The sequence below is a fragment of the Arthrobotrys flagrans genome (genome assembly GCF_004000055.1).
Source record: "Arthrobotrys flagrans strain CBS H-5679 chromosome Unknown unitig_1, whole genome shotgun sequence".
Classification (NCBI taxonomy): domain Eukaryota; kingdom Fungi; phylum Ascomycota; class Orbiliomycetes; order Orbiliales; family Orbiliaceae; genus Arthrobotrys; species Arthrobotrys flagrans.
In genome coordinates, this window is record NW_027137556.1 from 5,900,011 (window position 1) to 5,927,414 (window position 27,404).

The 27,404-nt window shown below is 46.3% G+C and overlaps 7 protein-coding genes across 7 annotated transcripts; 3 read left to right on the forward strand and 4 right to left on the reverse strand.

Annotated features, from left to right (window-relative positions):
• Nucleotides 1–14: 14 nt before the first annotated feature.
• On the reverse strand, nt 15–2,902 carry DFL_009752 (uncharacterized protein; the record flags this gene model as incomplete). Its single annotated transcript, XM_067639686.1, has 7 exons — nt 15–1,006; nt 1,216–1,255; nt 1,440–1,452; nt 1,545–1,590; nt 1,637–1,752; nt 1,868–2,536; nt 2,607–2,902. 7 exons carry the CDS (start codon nt 2,900–2,902, stop codon nt 15–17), a joined length of 2,172 nt encoding a protein of 723 aa, XP_067487449.1.
• A 1,391-nt stretch (nt 2,903–4,293) lies between these two features.
• Nucleotides 4,294–8,676, reverse strand: DFL_009753 (uncharacterized protein; the record flags this gene model as incomplete). The annotated part of the gene is made up of 2 exons (XM_067639687.1): nt 4,294–6,094; nt 6,152–8,676. The coding sequence occupies 2 exons, from the start codon at nt 8,674–8,676 to the stop codon at nt 4,294–4,296; spliced, it is 4,326 nt and encodes a 1,441-aa protein (XP_067487450.1).
• Nucleotides 8,677–11,700: 3,024 nt separating this feature from the next.
• DFL_009754 (uncharacterized protein) lies at nt 11,701–12,490 on the reverse strand (the record flags this gene model as incomplete). The annotated part of the gene is made up of 2 exons (XM_067639688.1): nt 11,701–12,048; nt 12,197–12,490. The coding sequence occupies 2 exons, from the start codon at nt 12,488–12,490 to the stop codon at nt 11,701–11,703; spliced, it is 642 nt and encodes a 213-aa protein (XP_067487451.1).
• A 526-nt stretch (nt 12,491–13,016) lies between these two features.
• On the reverse strand, nt 13,017–13,352 carry DFL_009755 (uncharacterized protein; the record flags this gene model as incomplete). The annotated part of the gene is made up of 1 exon (XM_067639689.1): nt 13,017–13,352. One exon carries the CDS (start codon nt 13,350–13,352, stop codon nt 13,017–13,019), a length of 336 nt encoding a protein of 111 aa, XP_067487452.1.
• Nucleotides 13,353–16,810: 3,458 nt separating this feature from the next.
• Nucleotides 16,811–19,723, forward strand: DFL_009756 (uncharacterized protein; the record flags this gene model as incomplete). Its single annotated transcript, XM_067639690.1, has 8 exons — nt 16,811–16,960; nt 17,049–17,233; nt 17,326–18,024; nt 18,086–18,161; nt 18,227–18,270; nt 18,350–18,729; nt 18,825–19,254; nt 19,321–19,723. The coding sequence occupies 8 exons, from the start codon at nt 16,811–16,813 to the stop codon at nt 19,721–19,723; spliced, it is 2,367 nt and encodes a 788-aa protein (XP_067487453.1).
• A 1,840-nt stretch (nt 19,724–21,563) lies between these two features.
• DFL_009757 (uncharacterized protein) lies at nt 21,564–21,848 on the forward strand (the record flags this gene model as incomplete). The annotated part of the gene is made up of 1 exon (XM_067639691.1): nt 21,564–21,848. One exon carries the CDS (start codon nt 21,564–21,566, stop codon nt 21,846–21,848), a length of 285 nt encoding a protein of 94 aa, XP_067487454.1.
• Nucleotides 21,849–24,173: 2,325 nt separating this feature from the next.
• Nucleotides 24,174–26,746, forward strand: DFL_009758 (uncharacterized protein; the record flags this gene model as incomplete). The annotated part of the gene is made up of 2 exons (XM_067639692.1): nt 24,174–24,588; nt 24,651–26,746. 2 exons carry the CDS (start codon nt 24,174–24,176, stop codon nt 26,744–26,746), a joined length of 2,511 nt encoding a protein of 836 aa, XP_067487455.1.
• Nucleotides 26,747–27,404: the final 658 nt, after the last annotated feature.

Here is a 27,404-nt window from a genome sequence, read left to right on the forward strand (position 1 = left end):
CAAGGTGCACGCGTTTAAACTCTGAAGCTGTGTCTGCGTCTCAAATAGAATTCCTTTCCAATCTTACTTTCCCAACCCTTGAGCCTCTCAAAGCCATTTTTGTGTTCTTGGTAATCTTCAAAAGTTTTGTAAATATCCCTCTCGGTGAGTTGCACAAATGGGCCGTATTGGACGACAGGTTGGTCCGCAGGTTCTCCAGCTAGGATTACAAAGTCTGCTGCCTCGGGTTCACTGGGATCGACAGAAATGTTGATACCACTGCCGTCTGCGCCGAGAATGACGTTGTTGAACTTCTCGATACGCTTAGTGTTGTTGACAGTGATGGAACCGGACATGGTGTAGATGAACGAATTCCAACCTTTTGGTAAGCTTTGCGAGAGTTCACCGCCTGGTCGCATGTTGACATGGAGCAGCCAGACAGGGGTGTAGGCCAAGTCTTTAACTGAGTCAATACCGCAGGATTGACCAGAAATGACCTTGACGTCGACTTTGTCGGAAGGATGTGCAATCGGGATTTCTCCAGCACGGAGATCACGATATCGTGGCTCACAGTTCTTGAGACGAGCTGGAAGATCGACCCAGAGCTGAAGACCGATATTGGTGGCACCATCTTTTGGTTGTTGCGAAGGAATTTCGGCATGGACGATACCCTTCCCTGCAGTCATAAATTGGAGGTCGCCGGCCTGGATTGTACCAGCAGAGCCAGTGAAGTCTTCATGGTTGGTGGCACCACTCAGTTGGTAGGTAATGGTTTCCTGTCCTCGGTGAGGGTGATCTGGGAACCCTGCTCCGTCTGTAAGGAAGAAGTGATCCAACATAAGGAATGGAGGAAATCGGCGAAGCTGGGGAGTGCCAATGCTTCGGCGGACTCTAGCGCCGTCTCCCTCCGCTGTTTCGACAGCTGGGACGACCTTGGCGATTGAGCGAGGAGGATTAAAGATTTGGTCGACGGAAGACATGTTTCTGCTAGTCATTTTGAGCAATTGGGTGGGTTTAAAGTTCTTTACTACTCGTGAAAGAATCTTGATGGTTGTATATGTATTCAATTGAAGGGAATGGTGTTCTTTACTATATTTGATGATGATATGATGTTGTTTGAAATGGAAAGAAATCGATTGGAGTCGTCCAGGTCAGGGTCTTTATATACCCCCCGGATACCTGCCATCGGATAGGTACCCACAGTACCACCGAGCTAAGCATATTTGTGATGCTTACCAAAGGTCCAAATGACTTTACCCGGTTCGTCGACAGCCTTCTGGTCGTTTTCCCAAAGTCAGCGGCTTAATCATCCTGACACAACTGACTAACCGCCAAAACCTTCCACTTTAGCGTATTCTAGCTTATTCATTCTTTCATAAGCAGTGACGTGTGCCAGGATCTTTCCTCTTTCCATAATACAACAAGGACAACGCGGACTGAACTGAACATTGATTTCATACACAGCATTCTTTTCTAATTAATACAATAAACTCAGTTAAACAACATACTTAAAGCTTTAAATTAAATAACTATAAATACAAAAACCAGGGAAGAAATTATCTCACAATAACATTAGCTTAGAAATCTCCTTTATAGCATGGCCCAATACCACTGCTATAGTAACCAGCATCGGTATTAACCCTATCAGTTCCCGTACCAGATAACGTAGCGAGCGGAGAAACTCCCTTAGGACAGGTAGCAGAAACACCGGTGTCAAGAGCCGTGAAGCCACCAACGAGTTCGCAGATTGCACCACTAGAAAGATCGAAGTAGCTATATTCCGGATTAAAATAGCCACGTTAGCTTTGTCCGAATCCTTATATAGAGCGTAGCTATTGCCACACGCAATCAATGAAAGCTATAGGGGAGGAATGGTCAAAAAACTTACTTCCACAAACTACAATCCGGAGTGTTATAGCAGATCTGGCAGCACATGCTAAGACCTTCTTCACCTCGCGGAACACTGGGTCTACCGAGCTGACCGTATGTTCGAACGTAAACAAGATTTCCATAATATTGAAGTTTTTTCTCCTTCAGGATATTAACGCAATAAGGAGTTTTGAATGGGAGGGAGACAGTCTGGGTGGTTGTAACTCTGGGGAGAGTTGTTGTGAAGTAGCTGGTAGTAGTGCTAGTCGTAGTGATCGTCTTGGGATCAAATGCAGTAGCCTTGGCAATTTCGGTTGTGCTGGTAGTGAAAGTTACAGGAATGGTGTTGATATGAGTCTCAGTAACTGTGGAGGTGACCGTGCTGGCCTGAACAACTTGGACGGTGAAAGTCGTAGTTGGAGTCGTGAGGGAAAGACAGTTGCATGCCTTGGAGATTGCTGAGGAGGCATATTGTGTCACAAATGGTGGAAGGACGAAATTGACTCCCCTTTCCTCTACGGCAACTGTTCGACGTGCGACACCAGCTGGGGTAGTGTAGGTGGTCGTGTAGATGATAGAAGGATCCGGAGTAACTGTGACAGTGAGAACGGTGGTCGATGGTACGACTTCGGTGGCTACGGTAGTAGGCACGGTAGCGTCGGTGATCGTATTGGTGAAAGTCAAACTCCTATTCATTAAATGTCAGATCCTGACTCTATCTTGACTATATAAGATTAACTACTTAAGCAATTACTTACTCAGTCTTAACTATCTCCGTAGTAGTAGCATAGACGTTTTCAATGACAGTCATGGTCGTAAGTACAATCGACACTTTCGTCGTAGGGACAGTCTGAGTCTTGATACCCAAGAATGTGCTACAAAATGAAGTAGCCTTATTGAGTTTCAAGATATTAACAACTAACTGGACATCTTTACAGATGTTGGTGTTACTACCACGTTTGTTGAGGAGATCCCAACTGTGCGAGAGGGGTTTTGCAGATGCCAGAGGTGCAATACAGACTGCTGCTGCGCTGAGTGCTGCTAAGAATTTCATCTTAACTTGAGATAAGAAATTAAAGTATTACAAAAGATGTATATGTAAGTATCAATATAAATATTAAGAATAGATATTACTAGATGAAGTACTGAGCGAATGTAGACTAAAGCTTGATTTGCGAGTGTCGAAATAACACGTTAACGGGGTAGATTCGAGCGATATATATCATTTTCCAGAAACCCTCGTGAAGTAGGGATTCTAGTTAATTAACATCGCTAGCATGGTACGTGACCTCGAGGCAAATTAGTTAGGCAGCTATCCACGTCGACCCGACTCGTATGACATAGCGCAGAATCATGCTAAGCTTCGCAAACTCGTTCCATGCAATATGCAGTTCGGAGCCTTTTACTGGTGCCATGATCGAAAGTGCGTTGTGCGCAACGTAACGTCGCCTAAATTTGTCTTGGTGAGGCTCGCGGAATGGTTCCCAATCCGGGCAAGTTTTCCAGCCGACCTAGCTAAAAGGCAAGAAGCCAGAGGCCTGGCCACAATATTTCCCCGGGTTCGCAATTAATTCCTCAGCCCTTCGCTCATGTATGAAGTATATTTTGTGAGCGCCCTTTCAAGGCGAAAGCCGGCGCCGTTGATTGGGCGGACCGCAGTATTGGCAGGGCTGCGAACAGAGTTGCATGCAGAGGCCCAAGAGTATGGCTTCCAAGCAGCCAAGTCAAGTAAGATGATATCATCGATCATTGACTTGGTGTTTTGGAAGTTAGTCTGCAGCTGGTTAGCAATCGATAGCGAGGTAGTTAAGTACTTACTTACCCCAGGCCAAGATTGAAGGTTGCATTGGACCATGGGGTGCATGAGTTACGTAGAATTTACAAGACAGTTATAACCTAGTTTTAACCTGAGGTTCGTGGAAATCTACTTTATCTATTGGTAAAAGAATTATGTCCTATCATTATCAGAAGCACCAGGCGCAGACTTTAAAAAAGTAGAAGAAACAAGAGAGAAAGAGAAAAAAAAAACCACAAGCTTTTCCGTCAGTAAAAGACGCCGTCAATTTCTGTCAGTCGTGCAATCAATCCATGGTTCCGTAGTTGTATAAATATTTCCGTCCCATGATTCATGCCGACATTTTTAAACAAAGAAACGTTTAACAAAGAAAGAAACAAAGAACATAAACAAAAAAGCAAAGGCACCGGCGAAAGAGAAGAAAGAAAAGAGCATGATGATGAAAAGTAAAGCGGAAAATAAAAGAAAATCGCAGTCGTCATCAGAGATAAAAGAGGAGCACCAAGCCTAGATAGCTGGTATCGTCCGCAAAACATTAATTTTTTTAAAAAAAAAAGTTAAATCAAAAAGAAGCCACGAGCAAAGCCCGAAAAGCAAGAAAGCATGTACAAACGCCTGCTCCTTACCTCCAGATATACACTCCGTGAAATTTATGTGGAAACATCACCGTCGTTGTCCATCCAAACGTCTTCGATGGTCCTGCCTCTCCCAAACATCACCACATCACCCCTCTCCTCTCTTACGCTTTCTTCGACGGTTTCTTTCCATATCTTCGTGAAATATATACGTAAGGCTCTCAATCCCCTGAGGTACCCTTTATCCACCCCGCCTCTTTCCTTTGGCGGGCACTTCGTCGTAGGAGTCAACTCCTCATCCGTCACACAATTAGCGAAATCCACAATCCTCATGTCGATTTCAGCCCCTTTGCCTTTTTCGCCGGCATCGTAAAGCATCAGTAAACTCGAGGCATAAAATCTATACCCAGGCAATCCCTTGATGATCTCCTCCAGCTCCACCAATTTCTTCAAAATAACAGGGATGCAGCGTTTGATGTTCTCAGGGCTGTGCAAGAACCTAGCTAGAGCAGCTTGGAACTCCGACCCCGCTTTGATATCTCGGCCCTTGTATTTATCTTCGAAGTGGTAGGCTTGCTTATCTTCGTTCCACACTTGCATTCCGCAGAGCCTAACGCCCAATTGCCGTGAAGTCGTGAGTTTACATTTCCTCCTCTGGGATGCGCGTTTCTTTTCATCTGCGTCAACACCATACTGACGTGTCCCCATCTTCAAGTCGAGGACGCAGGGATGTTTCATCCCAGCGGTAAGATCCTCAAGTAGGAGGAATTTTTCAACTCGATCAACGGGTGCTTCGGGAGTAGCCAGTACAGCCGAACTCGGCTCCGGATTTTCAACGGGTTCCTCCCGCCTCTCGGGTTCAGGCTGAGTATCCAGCTCCAGTAGAACCGGTGGAATTTCTGGCATCTTGCTATCTGACGGCCTTACAGCTGGCGAAGCAGGGGCTGTAGAAGCTCTCTTATCGAACAGCCGATCCGTCCATTTTGGTTTGGCCTGAAAGCTTCCGACAGGGTGCGACTCCTCGTCAAAGGAAAACATCTCCCCTCCTTCCTCCATGTCACCTTTGTACCCCTCGTCGTGTCCATCTGAGAAATCTCGGTCCGCGCGTCGTAACCCGGCACATCGGCTCTTAGATAGTCTCCTTCGTAAGGGTTGCTCAGGCTCACTCTCGCCAATCATTTCACTGCGGGTGCTGGTTTCGTCCTTGGAACGCGCCTTCCTCAAGTCTTCACCACCAGCTGAATCAGCATGGTGAACGTCCATATCAGTGCTGCTACGTCTCCCAGCACTCCTACGAACGTGAGAAATCGAAGAAGAGGATCGGTGTCTTGGATGCCCATGCCGGTGGTGATGATGATGGTGCGATAGAGGACCTCCAAAAACTTCTCGTAGAACCTGTTCCTGTAGCTTTCGATTCACTGTTGTGGCGCCTGTCGATGCCCAGACACGTTTCGGGCTGTGGCTCCCAGTCCCATTCATGTCAAAGCCTGGCGATCCAGGATCAGCGAATTCCTTGACGACATTCGTGTAGTGATTATTGTCGGAATTCGGATTGTTGCCTTCGGTCGTTCCCTTCTGTGATGGTGCACTGCTAGAGAATCGAAATAGATTTTCCGGGATAATATGTCGATTGTTCTCGAGAACGACCTGTGGAAGGGGTAAAGCTTGTGCCGAGGTACCTGCGTCCTGTGATCCTTTAGAGTCGCTGTGACTATTAAAAAGGCTCAGCTTCTGGGCAGGCTTTTGGCCTTCATCTGTCGCCTTTTGGTCTGGTTTGCTTTCGAGCTTGTCAACGCTGATGTTTTTGTCCGTTTCCTTGCGCGTCTTCTTGCGTTTTGGTGGTTTCCGGAAAGTAACATTCAAGACGCCAATGTATCTATATATCCATATTAGTAATTTGGCCGAATTTCCTGAGTGAGTTTTTTAATCATACCTAGGCATAAACTGTAAGAGTTCTTGGTGGGTTCCTTCTATTGCCTCGTAAAACTCATTCTCGCGATTGTTCAGGCTTTTGCAAACAGCTTTCCTGGAGAAGCGATATAGTGCCGTATGCCCTCCAACCTGGTGGTTATATGGCTTCAATTCAACAGCTCCGAGTGGCGGCGGCGGCGGGATTTGGGATTTATCGTTGAAGGTTCGGTGATGGTGATGGTGGTGTCGGTGATGCTTTTGAGAAGCCTGCTTGGGGGTAGCAGTGGGTGTATTAGAATCGTCATGATCGGTCGAATCGTAAAATTCTGTATCAGAGTTTCGTCTTGATGAGGAGAATGATGAATAGCCAGATTGAGTATCGAAATCGGATTCGAAGCTATCGTGTCGGCTCAGCGAAGACGGTTCCTGTGTAATCCTGCTATCAAATATGGGAGTTTCGGTTGTTAGGACTTCAGCAACAGATATTTCATGCTGGTGCTTGACTCCATGGGCAGGTTGATCCGCTGTCGCGACGATTTTGACCTCAAAGTCTGCACTTCTTCCATCAACGGTGTGATGCTTGCCTTTCAGATGTGTCGTACTGCCATCGAACTCGAATTTCGTTGGTTCAGTGTCATCGAGATCAAGTTCTGAAAGGCGTAGTCCGGGTGATGACGGACTACCCTCAGACATAATCTCGCCATCATGATGAAAAGAAAGTCTCTTGGGGTCAATGGACGGAGTCTTGTGAGGAATATACAAGGCAGAATACAACTGTTCTTTCTCGGAATCTTCATCCTCATCCTCATCTCTAGGGGACACTTCGGCTTCTTCCTCTCGTGCTGAATCAGAAGCGCCACGTGTCTCCCCTTTGGGCCCAACTTCTTGTTCAACCGATGTCGCCTTGTCGACGACAGCGGATGGAGAAAGCTGATAAGGATCGTTTAGATTAGCTTCCAACAGGGACTGCTGTCTAAGGCGTGTGAGTCCTCCAGGAGGAAGTGGATATTGGACTGGTTGGAACTTGGCGGCATCGTTGGCGACGTCAGACTCACCAAACGACGATCTATTCACGGATGATGACGACGGTGGCACAGATGCATGAGATGGTACAGCAGGAGCAGTAGGAACACGGGTATCACTGGTTTGAGGAGCAGGGAAGGTATTCTTTTGAGAACTATCAGATATACTTGCAGCAGTATTAGGTGCAGAAACAATAGTAGCTTCAGGTTCACCACTAGCGGGTGTTTTTTCCCATCTCTTGCTTGAAGGCTCTTCATCATTTTTGGATAAATATTCCTGTGATTGAAAGCCTGAGTGTAGTTTGGGTCGGGAAGTCTCATGCGAGATATCGATGGCTTCTTCGGGAATATTGAAGACATCGTCACGAGATTTTGAAGCTTCACGTAGACGTTGAATTTTCTCTCGCTCCTTCCGTTCCCGGCGTTCTCGGTCATCGGCTGGGTTTCCCTCCTTGAACAATCTCAACGTTTGACTGGACTTTCGGCTGCGTGAAGTCGTTTCCGACTTGGCCTCAGCGATTGCTTTTCCAACTATTGATTTCCTCTTCTCAGAGGCATCTGTTCGTTGGCTTCGTCTCGAGCTATCTTCGCTAGCAGCACGGCTAGCGTAGTCGAAGCTAGATGTTCGGCCTGAAGACCGTCCATCTTTTAGGGTTTCTTTCGAAGAGACACTTCGTAGACTTTCGGTGCCGCCAGCATCAGGTGTTTCTACCCGATTAGGGCTTTCGGCCGGGCTTATAAATGGCGGCAGCACCTTGTGAAAGCCTTCACCTCCGATATTACCAGCCAAGAGGCCGCCAGCAGCATCATGAGTCACCGACGACGGTAATATAAACCGTGACATAGACTTCATGGATTGGGAGGATTTTGGTTTGCGAGGCGACGAAGAGTCCTCCATGGGCATAGACAGAGACCGGCGGGGTACCGACGGTGGAGGTGATATTGGAAGGTCAAAGTCATGCGATTTTGTGTTGGAAGTTCGTGTAACCACACCCGAGGCTTTATCTCTGCCGTCTCTGTGTGCAGCTGCAGCAGCAGGTAGGGAACCAATAACACTTGCAAGATAGGTGTCGGTATCGGATGGCGGTGTCGTGGACACTGATCGGAGCAAACCAGGACTGGATGTGGATGTGGATGAATGAAGAAGCGGTTCGGCAACGGGAAAGAGGTCACCTCGGTCGGAAATAGGTATTATCGGGTCGGCTGACAAGGGTATGGGAGAGGATGAAGCTGTTGTATGGGTCGTAGCGGTAATGGGAGTGGAGGTGAGAGCAGAATTCGTGACGGCCTCTGTCGCATGACCGTATTTCCTGGTAGAGGAAAAGGTTGTGGTTGTGGTTGAAGTAGTGCTGGTGCTGCTCCCTGGCTTCCATCTCGCGACATTTGCGAAGACAGAAAAGACCTTAGAGGGGGACTCGGACGACGAGATCGAGGAACCAGACGACGCTCGGGACTTCAAAGGGATTCGGTAGCCATGAGGGGCTAAGTGTTCCTTTGGAGATTTCGAAGAAGAGTCAGGTTGCATCAAGGAGGAGGTGTCATTTGTGAGCAGACGAGCAACAAGTTTTCGTTCAGCGTATTCAGGAAGGATGTATTGAAAGAGAAGGATGGAAACCTCCGAGAGAAAAATATTTGTGGCTGTTGGTGCTTACAGGCTGCAAGCTAAACTAGCCGAAAGGTATTATTTGGGAGTCAAAGCAAAGCTGGGAAAAAAATTTGCTTTCTTTGATGAGAGACACAAGCCAATGCTTGTTTGCGTGCCCTCTTTGGGGGTGCTGTTCTTAGTCAGCAGGGCCAATTGACCGGGTTGCTGGAAAGGATGACGACACGCTTGAACACAAATTGGACCGATGAGGAAAGTTGGTGATGAAGTCGGTGAAGTCGATGGAGATGGAGATGGTGATGTTGATTGTGAGGTTGAAGAGTGGAGGTTGAAGAGTGGAGGTTGAAGAGGCTCTGCAGATTAAAACGTGGGGGAACGCTGTGCTTTGTCTTCACTATCACCAACTGATACTGATATGATATCAAGATGTCGACACGATCTCTTTCTCTCTCTCTCGTTTCCCTATCTCTTAATGCAATTCTCGTCTCGAGACTAGCTATTAATAGCTATTATAGAGATGCCTGTCTTGCTCGTTCAAATGCTAGATTCAATTCCAGCTTCAGTGCCTCGGCTCAGATCTGATCAGTGTAATCAATCAAATTCCCAACGAATGCAACGAATGCAATGCAATATATAGATATCCGTTATCGATAAAATTTAGATATCAGTCAGGATATATATGTCTGTCTGTCTATGAATCTGTACGTCCGTACTGTACTGTACGAGGTATACGCAGAATGCAAAGGATATATACTAACAAAGAGAAAATGATAAATGATAAAATGACCCCCTTCCACCCATCGTGGGCCGTCCTCCGGCTTTATAGTCCCCAGTTATCAGCTCCCAAACGTGATGCACGCCAGTTCTAGGCCCTTCACAGCTCCCATCCTATCTTTGATACCGGGGAAGCAGCTTGTCCGTCCAGGCCTGCTCATTGGCTTATCAGACTGTCCCAGCAGACCTAACACCATCGCTCGATCAAGGGCAGCTGGCTGCATGTATCAAACCGGGCTGAGGCATTTAATAGGCAATGCTCCTCCCCTACCTTTTGTTGCGGCCCACAATCATTCGTTCTTCCTCTCTATTCGCTCGTCTAACCTACTATCGACAAGCTAATGCTCCCAAAAACCGTTGACGTCTCTCAAATATATGCATCCCGGTCGTTCTTCGGGAAGCTGGGAAAATAAACCAAAACAAAAGAGAAAACCGAATGGACGTATTAATATTGCCTAGTACTTTTATGCAAGATGATCGCAACCTTTTGCATACTTTTTACTAACACTTTTACTCCTCTTCTTCTCACGAGAACGACATCCAACATGAGAATCATACAGTATATGCCTCAGCTGGTCTCTCATAGCACATTTTTTGCCTGGTTGGAATTCTAGCCTTCCAGCTTTTCAGCGAAGCAGAACCAAAGGATCATCCACATGGGCCCTTGAAACAATTCTCCGAACAAGATAGCCGTCAGCCTGATTGGCCACTCGCGCTTCAGCAGCCTGAAGTCACAGAACCCAACGTCACTTGGTCATGGCCACGGCCTGCCTGATGCCTGTAGTCCGGGATATGATCACGGGGCCTACGTAACTCATCGCCCTGCCTTAGCTAATGCTAACACGACCTCTTCTTTTCGCTGATCCCGGATTAACTCAACCTTTCCGACGGAACTCTCATGTTTTCTCGCTTTAGAAGCCATGACCCAGTGCAAAGGAGCCTGGCTGGTCTGGAACTCCAGCCCCGCTATGGCTTGTGCGTGGTCTTGATAAGCCGGCTAAGCGACTTACCAACCTCTGGTTATCTATCCTATCTTGCAGAGCTCAATTGGATTGGCTTCAAGAGCGCGAGCTCCAGCCAGAACATCTATATCTCTCAAAGTACCCGGTCTCCTGCTGCTCTATTGAACCGTGCTCTCAATTTCAAATCTTTCAAACTTATCTTACAGCCTGAACGCCGTCCATGTGTTTCCATTTCAATCGTCTAATTGGAATCCTCTCGTGCCAGCTCACATGGCCTGGCTGAGAACTACCCATCGCTGTTCCTTCTTCCATCAGAAGAATCAACTTTCTCACACTTTCCTTCCCTAGAATCCCCATCGCCGAATACCTTTTATATCCCTCAAATGAAAAAGACCTCGGCTCTTTTGGTTTCAACAGGCGTCCGCCAACCATGATTTTTCTTCAAATACCGCCGTCTGCGCAACGCAATATATGCTGTCGGATCTCCAGCGACATCCCCAGGGATTCTCCACCTTGGATAATAATATATACGCCATTTCCCACTAACCTTTCTTACTCCTTTTCTTGCTCGATCCTATTACGTATCTGACGGTAGTACCCCGTCTTTTTCTCGAATAAAGCTTGCACCGATCCGGCTCCCCAACCTGTCGACCATTAATATCCAATCGATTGACCTCATGGTATCAGTCCGGGGTGTTTATTCGATCGAGGGAAGAAAGACCCACCAGCCAGCTCTATGGATTCCATGGTCGGGCAACCGAGCCAGCAGGATGTTTAATTACGTGCAGATATCAAAAATACCATCCAAGGAGGAGCAAGAGAAAGAGGGGACCGGAATAGGTTTTGGAGAGAGCGCACTGCAAGGCGACAGATCTAGAATGTCCAGACGAATTGTACCATTATCCATAGGTTAAAACAGACGACGATGATGATATGGATACATCAAAGAGGTAAACTAACGATGCAAGAACACAAAAAAACGACAACGAGGAAAAGGATTAACGCCTATGACATGCTAAAAGTACATTTGTATCATATGTAGGACGAGGAAAAAGAGAAGAAAATAGACGGCCAACCACATTATGCCATCCTTCCTCCAAGTCACAAAAAGGAAAACGATCATTAATCAATCTAGCCACCCCTAGAAATCAATTGGAAACAACAATCCCCTTGCCACGAATCGCCACAACTGGCTAATATCTAGAGCAGATCACCGATAGAATTCCGGCCTCTTGGTATTAACCCCGTACTCAGCCACCGCACCACCAAGATCATCCATGGTCAAAACCATTCTTCCACCTCTTCGCCCACTAGTAGCATAACCCCCACCTCCGCCAGCACCACCTAATGCACCCCCAGCAGCACCTGGAATAGCCCCACCAGCTGTAAACGCGTTCGCATTTGACGAGGAAGTTCTGATTCGCGCGTATTGGTACGCGTCTGCAGCAATATCGGCGATAAACTTTTGGGTCGCAAGAGCTAGGAGACGTTTGATACGGACGTCGCTGGTTTGGAAACCTGAAAGGGATAGGTAGTAGTCTGTTACTGCGTCTGGGATCTATATTTGCTACCCGAGTTAGTCTTCCAGAGCACCTCCAGGACCGAGGCAAGGATAGCAAGGTTAAACAAGTCGTCTTCAGTAGAACATAAAATGTGACGAAGATATATAACAATACGAACGATATAAAAGAAAAAAGAGGACTTACAATAGGAGCATATTCATCCATCATGCCAAGAAACTCCCGTAGATTTCTTTCCCGTCGCGGGACTTTCATTTCAATATCTCCTGGAACACCACCATTCATAAGAGGTTCATTCTCGCCAGGTATATTCATGGATACCCCATTAGCGGCGTTGGGGTTTGTGTTCGCGACTGTAGTAGCCATAGAAGCATCTGTGGCGTTTTGAGGCGCAGATGTCATATCGACATCTTCGGAGGTGGCACCGGCAAGATCTGTGTCCGGATTCGTATCGAATGAGGTAGCGATAGGTGTCGCCATCGTGGTTTAATGTAGACGAGGTTTTAGAGGATGTTTGATGATGATAAAATTATAAAGTAGCGGGTGACGCGTGGTGTTTTTCGAGGTGGTAATTGATAGTAAGATTATTCGGGGGTATTATATACGTGGTATGAGACGAAGCTGAGGAGAAGTTTGGCAAATATCGACCAGCGACGTATACAAGGAAGAACTAAGATATAATAAAATATCTAAATAGGAACTTTTGAAAGGGATAAAACGCCTTTGATGATGATATGATTGGGGTATTTTGTATTGGGAATTTTGGGAGCCAGCGCCAGCAGTGCAGTGATAAGGGAGATGAGGTTGACCAACCGAGATAGGGTGGCTTAGCCGCCGCACAGCGCTTATTGCGCTTAAAATCAGAATGCAACACTGGCAACAAAAGCTGACTGAGCAAACGCTAAGACAAATTAATGCAGACAGAGACAGAGAGAGTAACAGAAAGGTATCTTCCACTAAGTCCTAATCAAAACGCCATGGCTACCCAATCGTAGACTTTCACAGTTTACTCAGCAATGGTGGTTCCGACAGCGATTTGAGGAAGGGCATAGACGGTAGTTGGGACATAAACTACAGCAACCGGCGGGGCAATCATTGGGTTGGCATGGGCTTTCGGCTTAGGTTGTTCGATGTATGGAATTCTGTACATGCCATCTGGAGGGAGCGGTGTGTTCCCATCTTTAGAAGGTTTGGTAGACCCGATGCTACCACCGACTCCATACGGATCTGGTGGTTGGTAGGGTTGAGTAAGAGGGCTTGTATTCATGATGCCGGTGACGACGATTGGCAAGGGGAGGGAGAGAACTCCTGGGACGACGGCAAGAATTCCGGAGACCCGCATTTTGGTAGAGGTTCTGTGGAAGTATATGTTAGTTAATGACGTACTACGACTGGTATATCAAGAATATCTGTACTGATGTGAGGGTTGAACTGCTATTTAGATGAGTGTTAACTTTCAGAGATGCGAATATAGTTGTTTTTAGTTTGCAGTTAGAGGTTGGGTTTTACAATGTTGACTGTGGATATCGATTTAAATAGGTGACTTCGGGGTGGTTTCGTTGGGCCTTAGGGCCGTAGTGCTATCCAGCTGAGACTGATTGTAAGAGGATATAGCCCAAAATAGTGAAACTTTGCCACCCGTTCCGTTGTCAGTCCCTCAACACTCTAGATATAGTATAGTGGGTGAAAGACACGATATGCTTCCTTGGTTTGATGGCGCATTAATACTACTAGGTTCTACTCCAGAAGCCTCGAGACATCATTAATTACTCACTTCTTTCTGGTTATAAGTGCATATATTTACTCGCCAATACATAGAAACCCGAGGGTTTCGGATAACTGTGAAAACTCAGCCCTTTCTCCTAGAAATTCGAATTCTTATAACCATACCGCCCCAAGTGATATTCAATATCGCCGGTCTTTTCACATACATATCAGTTAAGTTGATTATTTGAACGTAGTTGGTATAGCATTTTAGATCTCGGGTAGTCCACTAAACATCCATTGCCTTAGCCATTGTAGTCTATAATTAGTTAAGAATTGTACCAGTTTTCACAATGACAAAACTTTCTCAAAGCTATAACCTATATTAGGCGAATTCGAAAGTATAACCGCACATAAGGCATCACCTTTCGTCCTCTATGCTACATATTTGATTGGCTAGACAATACCCTATTTTTCGACAAGCTACTCGGGATATTTCGGAGCATTTTGGAGTGCTTGTTATGTGACTTCCCCAGTGACATTACCTTTTTATGCCTTGGCATGCATATATTATTATCGTGGATATATCGGCTTTTAGATGTTGATCTTGCCTTTACTATATATAGCTGGCTATATGAAGAGACTTGTGTCGGAAATTTCGAAAGGTTGTACACATGCATACACTCTATCACTTTCTTTGAGAGTGTTAATTCTAATGTTTCAATTATATCTTAGACGACTGTGAAGTTAAGAATCGAACGGTCACGGTTAGCATGGGTAATCACGGGTTCGAAGCCTAAGCTGCCTCCAGGCTTCTGAGCAACTTAGGTCTAGTATCGTCGAGAACCTGTCTACCGGTATACCACAAAAACAACGCTCGACTTTGTTAACATATTGCCTCAGCTCCGACCGAAGAGGTTTCCTCTCTGCTAAAAAATCGAGGATTTTATGTTGATCTCTGGTAAACTAACTCTGGATTAACGTGTTACTTTATAAGGCGATCAAGAACAAAGGCTTATACAGTCTCGGCCAGGCTTGACCTTTTGTGTAAGAAAAGTAGTTGGGTGTACAGCGAAGGAAGAGAAGGCTGACTATATCGATACTAAGTTTTTTGAGATGTAGGCAAGATCAATTAAGGACAAAAATTCACCGTCTAGGCCAGGGAAGGATTTGTATTGATATTGTGGTTTCTGAGCTTTCGTATGGAGGGGCTATTGGACTCTTGGAAATATTAGTAATGGAGTGGATCCATGGAGAAAGTCGGTGCTCCGTCTAACTTCTCTGTGGGCCCATGGGGGACTTGCACGGTTTGATAATTAGGCTTACATGCGAGCTTCCACGTCTTTCTATAGATCTACATACAAGATGGATCGTATTAATTCCGTTTCGGAATAATCAGGAACCTTGGAGATTATGTCGTATTATCCTATCTCCCTCATTAATTTTGATACAACAATGAATAAAGATACGTAGGCATACCGGGTGGACTCGGTAGACGAAGCATGATATCACTCGATGAATTATCGTTCTGCGGTTTTTATTTATTCTAGCTTAATGTACGCATACGTAAGCCACTTCTCCTCGGCCTCAAACATTGCTGTGGGCCCACAAATTGAACTTTACGCAGAATGATCGATCTCTTTTTAATCCTCAGGAGAATATTCTCCACTAACCTCCGTGTAAAAGAAAAAAATGTATCGACACACCAAGTCCGACAAACTAGAAGGAGTCTATCTTTCTAACCACTTCTAGCTTGAAACTAGGGCTCTCTAGGACATTGAATAGTGAAACGGCCTTTCATCCACGGAATTTCTATAAAAGGCAATGAAGGTCAGAACTAAAAGCCCTGTAATTATGTTTTAGTTCTTAGAATCACGGTATACCGGTAAGTGCCGCGACTCCACAATAATGAGCAGATGATCACAAAAAGTTTTGAGCGGTAATTATAATATAACGGTTAACTAGCGCCAGGTGTCGGCACTCCAAGATTAGATTTCTAGAATTCTAGGGATGAAGTCTATGCATATAAGCATGTGCATGTGATGCATGGTGCGAAAGATCCAGCCCCTGGGATCGTAGGTATGAGCAGAAGAATCTTCAGAATTTAATATCTGCATATGCATATACCATAAAGGACCCCGCAGCCTTTAAATTGCGCTATTCAGCGAAAGATTATCGGCAAACGCTCTCGGATATTCGGGCGCCCTTGCAGCTTCGTGGTCATGAGAACCAAGGAACAAGAATTCGGCTAGAAAACTGCATAAAATGTGGAGTCTGAGCATAAACCGTGGTTGTTTCTGGCCTAAAACCCGACACTTGCCCTAAAAAACCCCAGCAACCCGCTCCGCAAAAGCCTGTGAAAGTCCGACCCCCGCACTGGCCTTGTTTTTGAAGAAGTAATTCATCTTCTTATCGGCCTTGTAGTCGGCTTCACGGAACAGGCGTAGAGATACATTTAAATACCCCTGAGCTAATGTTTCATAGCTTCGCGTGTGATATCGAAAGCTCTGTTTTTGTGTTCCTGGCGCCTGAGCGTCATCAGGCAAGCCGGGGTTTCCCCACTTCTGCTCGATTGATCAAACGCCACATTTAGAACCCGATGACGCCTCTGTGCGACCAACCCGCAGGATTTGTGGGGTCTCCACAGTCAGTTTCATCCGAATTCTTTTGTTTTAACGGTATTATAGTTGATTATAAAGAAAAAACTCCAGATGCAGGCACGGGAGAGCTCAAGAGATTACCAGGGTTTTTGGGACCTGTACTCGTGGCGCGTAGACGAATTCGGGTTAGTATCACATATTGAAGCTGAAATATATTACCGACATCACAAAGTTTTCTCAAAATGTTTTTACCCGGCGCAGCTTAGTATTGGTGCTAGTGTCTATGCCGCTTTGTGGATAATTCGATGACCAAGGGATCTTCGGTAGCTAGTTTTTAATTTTGAGAAGCTAGCTTTGCTTTGAACTTCTTGAAGTTGCCATTGGTCCGATGATATTGCAAACGATATAAAAGACCCATAGATCGCCCAAAAGCAAGAGAATAACCCATCACCCATCCCATCAAGAGACATTCATTCTGGTTTTGTTCTAATCCAAAATGAAGTTCCTGGGCCTCTTGAAGTTTTTTATCTTTTCGCTGGCTTGCCTGTTCAGCTCGGTACATGCAAGTGTGCTAGGTCGACGAGCCCTCCCAGTCAGTTTGAACTCTTACACATACGCGAACAATGTATTGTCCGGTTCTATCAACGTAAGTCATGTTCACATTGCATTCGCCCCAATGGCTAGAATATGTATAAAGATTAGTGTTAACGGTGTCCAAATTATAAAACCATTAGGTCCAGAATATTGCCTACCAAAAAGTAGTATCGGTCTACTGGGCGCAAGGAAACAACTGGCAGAGTACACCAATCCCGGCAGTATATTCCTCCGGTCCCGTCAGCGGATATGAAACCTGGGTTTTCTCCGGCACAGCCGTCGGTGCGACAGAACTATACATCAAATATGATGTCAGTGGTACCTCGTACGTAAATATTCGCCCCATCCTCAGTGAATTTTCAATCGGGTACTAGTCTGTGAGTACCTAGTTACTAATTGTATTGATTTCAACTAAAGATACTATTATCCTGGAAATTATGTCAACGTTCAGGTAACATCTTCAACCACTACGACAACGACGACAACAACCACCACTACTAGTCATACTACTACTACACTCGGGACTACGGCTAGTACGACAGGGCAGACTATCTCCACATTAGCGACAAGTACCACTAGTGCTCCACCTTTCACCGGGACCGTATCTCCCTCAGCAATACCGTCTTTCAGGGTTGAGCCAGTACCGTACGAGGTACCCGCAACATCCCCTTCAGGATGTGGAAATTTTAATGGCAAGGACTCATGCTCTTCGGGTTCTTTCCCAGACTCTTCTGAGAACCGGAGATGGCAGACTCCTCCTGAAAGCGACCTGCAATATGTTTCTTCCTTCCAATCTTATGGAAAACTTGTCGGTTATGCGGATATCCAATATAACAGCGCCAGAACCGCTGCCGTCGTTGTTATCAATTGTTTGAGCAAGACGGGTGCTAGTTTGACGTATTATGTTAACAATGTTGCCCAAACTTCCAATTTGGTTCAAGTTTCGACTGCAAACACTGGCGGTCTTAACATTAGAATCACAGATTCAACTGGGGGCTCCTTAACTTTGGAGACCCTATATTTCTTGTGGGAGAACCCTGCGATATCCGGCGGGCTTAGTAACTTCAACGACGGACAAAAGGGTGCTATTGTTGAACTCTTTGGTTGGCCTTATGAGTAAGGTTTGAATCCTTTACCTCTCACAATCACTCAATCCTAATTCGTATGTATCTCTTAGTGATGTTGCAAACGAATGTGCGTTTTTGAGCAAGGCAGGATATATGGGTGTTAAGATCTGGCCTCCACAGGAGCACGTAAGTTAATCAAAACCAATTGTGGCTTCTGAATTCACGAAGGCTAACGTTATAACCCTCATTAGGTCTGGGGATCCAACTATTACGAAACAGATAATCAATTTCGCCCGTAAGTTTTAATCGATCTTGATCCTCATCCTAGGATGTCTGAATGTGATCCTTGAGGTTGCTAACTTTTTTGACTCTAGGTGGTACTTTGTATACCAGCCAGTTTCCTACCGCCTCCACTCTCGCTCAGGAACAAGAGAGCAGCTTAGGAATATGATAAAGTCTTGCCGCTCTGTCGGTGTTCGTGTATATGCAGATGCTGTTATCAACCACATGACGGCTAACGGGAATGATATCCAAAACCATCGAAACACTGACTGCAGTACCTATACCGGACATAACGCCACCGATGGGTCTCCATACTTCACATCGGGCAACACTTACTTGATCAACCCTTACACCGGAACTAGAGCAGCCCCAGAGTACCCATCTGTTCCGTATGGGCCTAGCGACTTCCATTGTGATTGTGCTCTCAACAGTTGGACGGATGGAGCAATTATAAATAACTGCTGGCTTGTTGGTAAGATTTCATTTGCTAAAACTTTTAGCACAGATGCCCGCAGGGAAAAGACTTTCGAACAGGGGCTAACATTTTCCGTGTTCATTTGTTAATAGGATTGGTGGATCTTAATACCGAAAAGCCATATGTTCAGGACCGTATCGCCACCTACCTGGCAGATCTCCTGTCAATTGGTTTCAGCGGGTTCAGAGTTGACGCTGCCAAACATATCGGCCCAACAAGCATGGCCCAGATTCTCGCTCGATTTAAGCAAAAGCTTGGGGGCGGCACACTCCCTGCAGATTGGATCTCCTGGCATGAAGTTATTATGGGCGGAGAAGCAAACCTCCTTGCATGTAGTGGAGGAGAATGGTCTTGGTATACCAACTTTAACAACAAACTCAGCGGAGTTGGTTTCTCTCAAACCGATATTGATAAAACAAAGATTTGGAGCTCCGACTACCCTAAAGAACACCCCGTTTGTGGATCTTGGATTATACCCTCCACACGATTTGTCATCCAGAACGATGACCACGACCAACAAAAGTAAGTAAAACAATCCATTACGAAATATAATCGGGCTTTCATCAATTACTAACATGTTCATATCAGCCCTGGATCCTCATCTCGCGACATGCAAGACAAGGGATCTGTTCTCATTAAATCCAAGGATGTAGCAGCGCATAGAGCATTTGAAGTGCAACTCTTCACTAGAACCGATGGTAATTGGCAGATTCGAAACATCCTTTCCAGTTATATGTTCATGGACAACGGTGCATCTGGATACCCAGACGGTCTCAGTGATTGCTCTTTGTACACTGGAAGCCAGTCTCAAAGTGGGTGTCTCGGTGTACCATATGATCAAGCATATGTTGCCAATGCATGCGGTTACACAATGTCGCAGGGGAAGTATACAAGAGTCCACAGAGATTTATCCATTATTAACGCCATGCGAGGTTGGGTTGGGCTGGGCTCGACGACTGCCAGTGCGCTCGGAATTTCGGGGTGTTCCTAAAGTTGGGGCTTGAGCAATTTTCCCAAGATGAAACAAATCCTTCGATAAGGTCCTATTAATTTGTTCGATCCTGTACATACATTTTCATTGTGTTATTTAAATTATGATATTCAAAATCTTTCCCGCAACAACACCGAAGCCGTTCGGAGGATTCGAACCCTCTTTGGATTGAAATTTCGGCGCGGATCGATCGCGATATCGGTTACGTATATGCTAGATAGACAAGCAGGTGGTAGATGGTTGGTTGGTATGAATGTTGGCACAAACTCCATCTTGCAAGCTTGATTTGATTTTATGACTAGAGGCTTCGATAAAAGGATAATATAATTGGCCGGTTATTCAAGTGGGACACGGACTTACCAAGTTTGAGGCGAAGGATTGGCAAGTGTCTTTCAAATGCAGGTCTAGCTAAGGATCGATAATGCAGGTGTTATTTTACATTTTAGGGAAGAGAGCGGTCTCGTACCGGTACCCAGTAAGGAATTACATCTGGCGAGATAAGCGTCAAAGTATCATACGGTCCTCACAAAAGGAACCGAGACGCAAAATAAGCCACAGCTGACCAACAGTGGGTGGTCGGTACAAAGGAAAGCTTGTGATAATCGTCCGAGACCTTCTCGGCTTTACCCGTCTATACAAATCCCGAGACATTCTACCCCCCACCAAGGTTCACCGATACGGGAGAAACCAGTGTTTTTATCCTCTAGTCATGCGGACTGAGACATTCAGCGGGAAGGAAGAAGCAATCAATTACTTAATGACATCTTCTTTTATCTAGGTGTACAGGCCTAGAATTTGGGGGCGGAAATGCCTTTCATCCTAACTGCCAATATGGCCAATTGAAAACGACCTCACCCATCGAATAAACAACGTTCCGGGTATGAGCAGCCTCCAGAAACGAAATGCGACCTGGAAATTCACTCGCCAAGCGGTCAGCGAGCTCCTTCAGAGATCCGAACTGCTGCCAAGAGTCTTGGAGATGAACTACTTCATGCAAGGCTCCGAACTGCTATCTTGATCTGTACTCACTAGGAGGCAAATGTAGACAGCGCACCCATTGCAATTGACAAATCTTTCGCTAGGGTAACCAATACTTCCATGGTGTGGAACAGCGTGGTCATGCAGGAGAAACAGAGTCTTCGCCAAGATTTTGAGCGGTTGGATCTATCGGCCAAAATGCAACACGCATTTTGAGTTTCCACACCTTCCTTCTATATCCATTTCGAAGACCTAGACAATGCGTGGAACTAAATTCGTTTGGATAAATCGAGCAAAGGCTTGGGGCATTCTTGGCAATTTTTTATATTCTGATCGACCGATGGGCGAAAAGGACGGTTTGCATGGGATATAGTTGATCCATCGATATATCGATATGCACTCTGAAGATTGATTCGGCAGGAAGATTTGTAGACTGACTAGCCTTCAACTTTTGAAATTTCGGGGACCTCGAAACAGTTAATCACTTCTCCAAAAAAAAATTTGCCCTTGTCATATCAGCTGTTCAATCAGATATTTTCATCAGGCGCCCAAAAGTTACCGCTATTATGCATCCTGGCCTGCCTGCCTATGCCTCTTCGTCGGCGATAGTGAACATCCCACGGATTCTCATTGCGGATATACTTCTGTATACATATTCGAAAACGAGATACCTGGGTAAGATCCGAAAATGCTCTATCGCAGGATATTTGTACCAATTGAGAAGTATAAAAGGGCAGTCTACGTCCCTCAGTCTGGTATTTCATATCCATCATTCAAATCATTCATCAGCAGGACATCCAAACAGCCCTCAATCTCTCAATCTCTTCTATTCTATTAATCTAAACCTAAGAAACCATTCAAAATGAAAGGAATTTACATCACCGTCGCTGCTCTTATCGCCGCAGCTTTCGCCGCCCCTCCAGTCGCCAGATCTGAAGCTGCCAGCCTCTTCAGCAAGAGAGTCTGCACTCCTCCAACAAACTGCGAACTTATTACCGGTTGCGAGTACTGCTGCCTTGACGAAGTTCGTCCTAATGGTGCCAGATGCCATCTTCACCTCCACGACGGCGAGGCTGAGGACTGCACCTACGGTGGTGTTTCCGGTGCCGGTATCGAGTGGCACTGCGATGATGAGCACACCGATTAGATCCTAAAAGAGATCGCAGTGGTACTAAAGATTGGAACGGAGGATTCACGTACGTGCTTCTCGAAAGCATCTGAGATTTTTTATGATCTTATTGCTCGAACTAATAATCATTACTAGGGTGTTGGAAAAAAAGCATTTGAGATGCTCCCTGTATGCGGAATACAATCAAATTGGTTATTATTGTCACGATTACGGCTTCCTGTTATGGGATTTTATTTTTTTTATTATCTGCACGATCAAACTCTCCTTTAAAGTTAATTACCCAGGGATATGATTATCATTTTGGAGGATATCGGATATCGTTGGATGGTGTTAAATCTTCACGATAATATCTTGTATATAAACTGGCTTAAGGGCTATAGTCTAGCTGAATACATTCGTTAATTACTCTTTAAACTTCATATTCCGAGCTAGAAATGTTAAAACATCTGCAAGATAGTCCCACAACTCTTAAAAATGAATTTTCTTAACTAACGTGTATGAGTAGATATATTCAGATATGCACTTTTATAGATTGTGCTGTAGTGTTAGCCGAAAATATGATCTTTGAGATCATGAGAGGTACCCAAGATACAAACTCTTAACATATGCATATCGGGCCCAACTACTGCAGGTACGGCACTAGTGCAAACGTAGTAACCACTGAACGCAGCATTTTTGTAGATCTTGCGCTTTAAAATTTAGTGCGCTTTCAATTCTTGAAGTAGGTAACATTGAGGAAATATATGTAGGACATTTGTATAACTCGTTGATATCCATTCAAATGGTTCTCCGAGCAATGTTTGGCACCATAACAACATATTAACACTGATTTTACCCACAAATCGAAGTAGACCTGAAAGGTTGATCTCGTAAATACCTTGTCCGAGAAACTCTTTCCCCCACCTTCAACTCTGTATTCATGATTAAATTGAAGAGCAAGTCCGTCAAGGTTTGTAATGTACTTGCGTAAAAACTTCATTGGTGGGACAAAATTGCAAGGGAAACCTTTCCAAATTAGGAAACAAAGTCCACCTGACAGTTTTCTGTCAACGTCTATGTATATTTTGGAAAAATCTGAGCCTCCACACTACATGATGTTTCGGGGACCCACTCAATCCAATAAACATTTTTTCTTTCGAAAATTTGTAAGAACAATTCTTGCCCGCGCTTATGCATATGTATGAGATTGGCAGCTAAGGTGGCACCAACCTAGATACCCCAGGTTGTTCTCTCACTTTCCTTGAATAAAGCAAGCCATTCATACGAGGGATAAGAAAATAATAGCTCAGGTTATGTTGCATTCGGCTTCATTGGCGTGCATCTAGGACGGGAAATGAGTGGGGGAAAGAACTTAGAGTTCGTCCACACAAGTGTGGCCCTGCAGCTGGATTTTCACGCTTTTGTTGGGTGATATAGCAGTTCGGACCTCGCGGTTCTCAGCTTCCAAGATTTCTTGTAAAGCCTCCAAGAGTCTTGTAAGAACCTTGGCAGCAGTTCGGAACTGTTAGGCTGAAAGAGCTCCCAGAATGCAAACCTGAGGGGAGAAACTTAGACGCTTTCAATCGAAAAGGATGTACCTACTCTATCGACTTAATTTTGCGCTTCCTATGAAATGGGCATCGATATCATTTCGATGCAATGCAATGTTCGACATTTCGACGACCGTCTGTCAAAATACCACATTCTCATTGTTACACAAGTTGAACCCATTTCGGCGTAGGTGAAAATCAACCACATTTTCAACACAAGCCCCATATCAGATGCAAATGGTGTGTGTGCCAGTTAGGTACCTCGTCTTGGCCAGAAAAAGCATTACGTTATATTAGCCAGAAGTGGCCGGTTCGTGGGTGCAGACCAACATGCTCATGCAAGTTCGGTTCGCGCGGACTAAGATCTACGATCGTATGATACCGGTATACACTCTGCAAGTTTTGTTTCCAGGACGTCCGGACTATGCGCGCATGCGACCTGCTGCCAAAGCAAAAGATTGATATCCCCCAATACCGGCCTCAATTTCCATTTCCTTCCTCTTTCGTTTACCTTCTATGTGGCTGCTTACTTCGAGACGAGGTGTTAGTCCAATGGATACTCCGGCCATGGGGAGAAACGTTTTCCAACCACCCAGCGATACGGGCTTGGCTTATGAGGAAATGGAATGACGTTGGTACCTAGTCTTGAAGGCCGGTACCTTGCAAATGCCTATGCGATATGCATTTCCCAGATATATAAAGTGCGACTACTTGGATCCGAAGTTCCTGATTTCCCTCACCTCAACCAGCTCACCTTCTTTACAGGTCTCTTCGTCTTATCGTGCCGCATATGGAAAAGCTTAGTACGGCAAAGATGTTTTTAGTACCTCTGGCTCTGTTTTCATTGGGCCTGGGCGGCGTAAATGCCGTCCCTATGCCAGCCCCTCAAGCTCAGACAACTGATGCTCCGGACGAGTGTACCCCAGCGACTAGCACGCGCTTTGGAATCGACACTACCGTCCCCAATTTAGCAAGCTTTGTTAGCGACCTCAATGGGAAGTATTCCACGTCGGGGATTTCGTGGTCAGGAACTCGCATTCCGGTCCATACGAGAACCCTAAGCTACGAGGGTATCGGACTCGTAACTGCTGTCGCTTATTATGATTCCAATGCTCTCGAATCCGACGGCTACAGGATCGTGAGCAGTGTTACTACCATTCCATGTGTCACGACTCCCACTCTACCTCCCTCCCCAACTGGTTCTATTTGTAGTGCGCACGGTGACCATTGTAAGTATTACTAATCCATCTTTATATGCCCTCCGGCTTAAGCGCTGACAAATTGAATGTAGGGCATTGTGAGCCGTACCCGTCGACGACTAGCACTACCACCGCTGATGGGGAATGTACTCCTCACGGCGACCACTGGCACTGCCCTCCCGGGGCGCCAGAGCCTACTACGCCTCCGCCACAGTCCACTACAACCACACCAGTTGCTACCTGCGAACCCCACAATGACCATTGGCATTGCCCACCGGGTGTACCAGAACCTACTACCCCTCCGCCGCAGACAACCACAACTACAACGACTACTGTCGGTACCTGTGAGCCGCACGGTGACCACTGGCACTGCCCGCCAGGGGTCCCGGAGCCTACGACTCCTCCTCCTCAGACTACCACTTCAAGGACTACTACTACAACAGTGGCCACTTGCGAACCGCATGGAGACCACTGGCATTGCCCGCCTGGAGTTCCTGAGCCCACAACCCCTCCTCCTCAAACCACTACCACGACAAGAACCACTACAACGGTTGCAACTTGTGAGCCACATGGTGACCACTGGCATTGCCCGCCAGGGGTTCCCGAGCCTACGACTCCCCCCCCTCAAACTACTACTACTACGAGAGGAACTACTACCACTACTACACCAGCAGCCACTTGTGAACCGCACGGAGATCACTGGCATTGTCCACCGGGCGTGCCAGAGCCAACTACCCCTCCTCCCCAAACTACTACTACGACAAGAACTACAAGCAGAACTACCACGGCCGGTACCTGTGAACCACATGGAGACCACTGGCACTGCCCGCCTGGAGTTCCCGAGCCAACTACCCTGCCTCCGCAATCTACTACGACCAGAAAGACAACCACTACACCTGTAGCTACTTGTGAACCGCATGGAGATCATTGGCATTGCCCACCTGGGGTGCCTGAGCCCACGACACCACCGTCTCAACCCACTACCACCAGGAAGTCTACTACTTCAGCTGCTGCCACCTGTGAACCCCATGGAGATCACTGGCATTGTCCTCCCGGGGTTCCTGAACCCACTACTCCACAAGCACAAACAACTACCAGAAAGACTACTACAGCTGTTGCTACATGTGAGCCTCATGGTGACCATTGGCACTGCCCTCCTGGTGTTCCCGAACCAACAACCCCTCCTGGCGGAAATGAACCTCATCCCTCGAGTACTGCTGGTCAATGTGAGGCCCATGGCGACCATTGGCATTGCCCGCCGGGCGTTCCTGAGCCAACAACTCCTCCTGGTGGAAGCAATCCAGAACCCTCAACCACTGATGGAAGCGGAAACGGCGAGTGTGAGGCCCATGGTGATCATTGGCATTGCCCACCGGGCGTCCCTGAGCCAACAACTCCCCCTGGTGGAAGCAACCCAGAACCCTCAACCTCTGGTGGAAGCGGAAACGGCGAGTGTGAGGCCCATGGTGATCATTGGCATTGTCCTCCCGGTGTTCCAGAACCAACCAACCCTCCAGGCTCTCAACCTGAACCTACTGATGGTGCCACTCCAACTGGCGAGTGTGAAGCTCACGGTGATCACTGGCATTGTCCCCCTGGCGTTCCAGAGCCCACCGATCCTCCAACTTCCGAACCCGAACCCACCGACGGCCCGACTCCAACTAGTGAGTGTGAAGCCCACGGAGACCACTGGCATTGCCCATCTGGTGTCCCAGAACCAACTTATGCTCCCAGCCAAAACCCCACCGCTCCATTACCGGTTGAAACAGGTGGTGAGTGTGAAGCACATGGAGATCACTGGCACTGTCCACCTGGCGTCGCCGAACCCACCACCCCACCTCCGACCGATGGAAGTGACCCTACCCCAACATCCCCTGGTTCCGAAGAATGTATCGCCCACGGTGACCATTGGCACTGTCCTTCTGGTGTCCCAGAGCCAACTTCTCCACCTCCAACAACCCCCACTGATGATGAGGATGAGAACCCAGGTGAATGTGTCGCTCATGGAGATCATTGGCATTGTCCTTCTGGTGTCCCGGAGCCAACATATGCTCCTTCTCAAACAGTTGATCCTCTCCCTCAGTATACTGGTGCTGCTTCCGGCTTGTTCTCCGTCTCGAACAAGAAGACTATCGTCGGAGCTGTTGCTGCTAACGTCATTCTCTTGGTTTTGTTCCCTTTGGCATAAATGGGATGATTTTTATGTGAAGTTACAATTAACTTAATTTCCTAATATTAATGTATTGGTCATGTATGCGAAACGATTTCTTGTATGTCGAGCTCTCGATCTTGAGGCGATTGAAAACAGAGCTCAGGAATAAGGTTGGAAAATTAATGTTTTGTATGCAATGTCATGATCAACGAAGATAATTTTGACTTTCAGCTCCTCGATTACCCATCCCGACTATATTATACGTAAAGCAGAGTACAAAATCTTGCAAGATATCCTTTTGAGAAATTAAATTGATAAGTACTTATCTACTTAGGTAATTAGTGGCATTCTAGTAACCACCGAGGTATATCATTCAAGACGAAGACAAAAGAGACACTACGACGAAACGCTGAGAGTAATATACCCGACAGGGTCATGTTGTGCCTAGGATTTAGGTAGAACCTTTTTGTGTTGGTGGGTGAGCTACAAAATCCAACATCTATTTGTGTTGTCAGAAATGTATGTGTAGCCTCATGAGGCCTCAACGCCGTCGCCGCGCCGACCGTAGACTAGATGTCGGTTGCTAGGAGAAGACCTTCCTGTCGAGAAGCGACCTCGAAATCTGTCTTCCAGATTCTCTCTCTCTCGAGAACCTCAATCATGAGAGACCAAGATTGCTTCACATCCATGATCC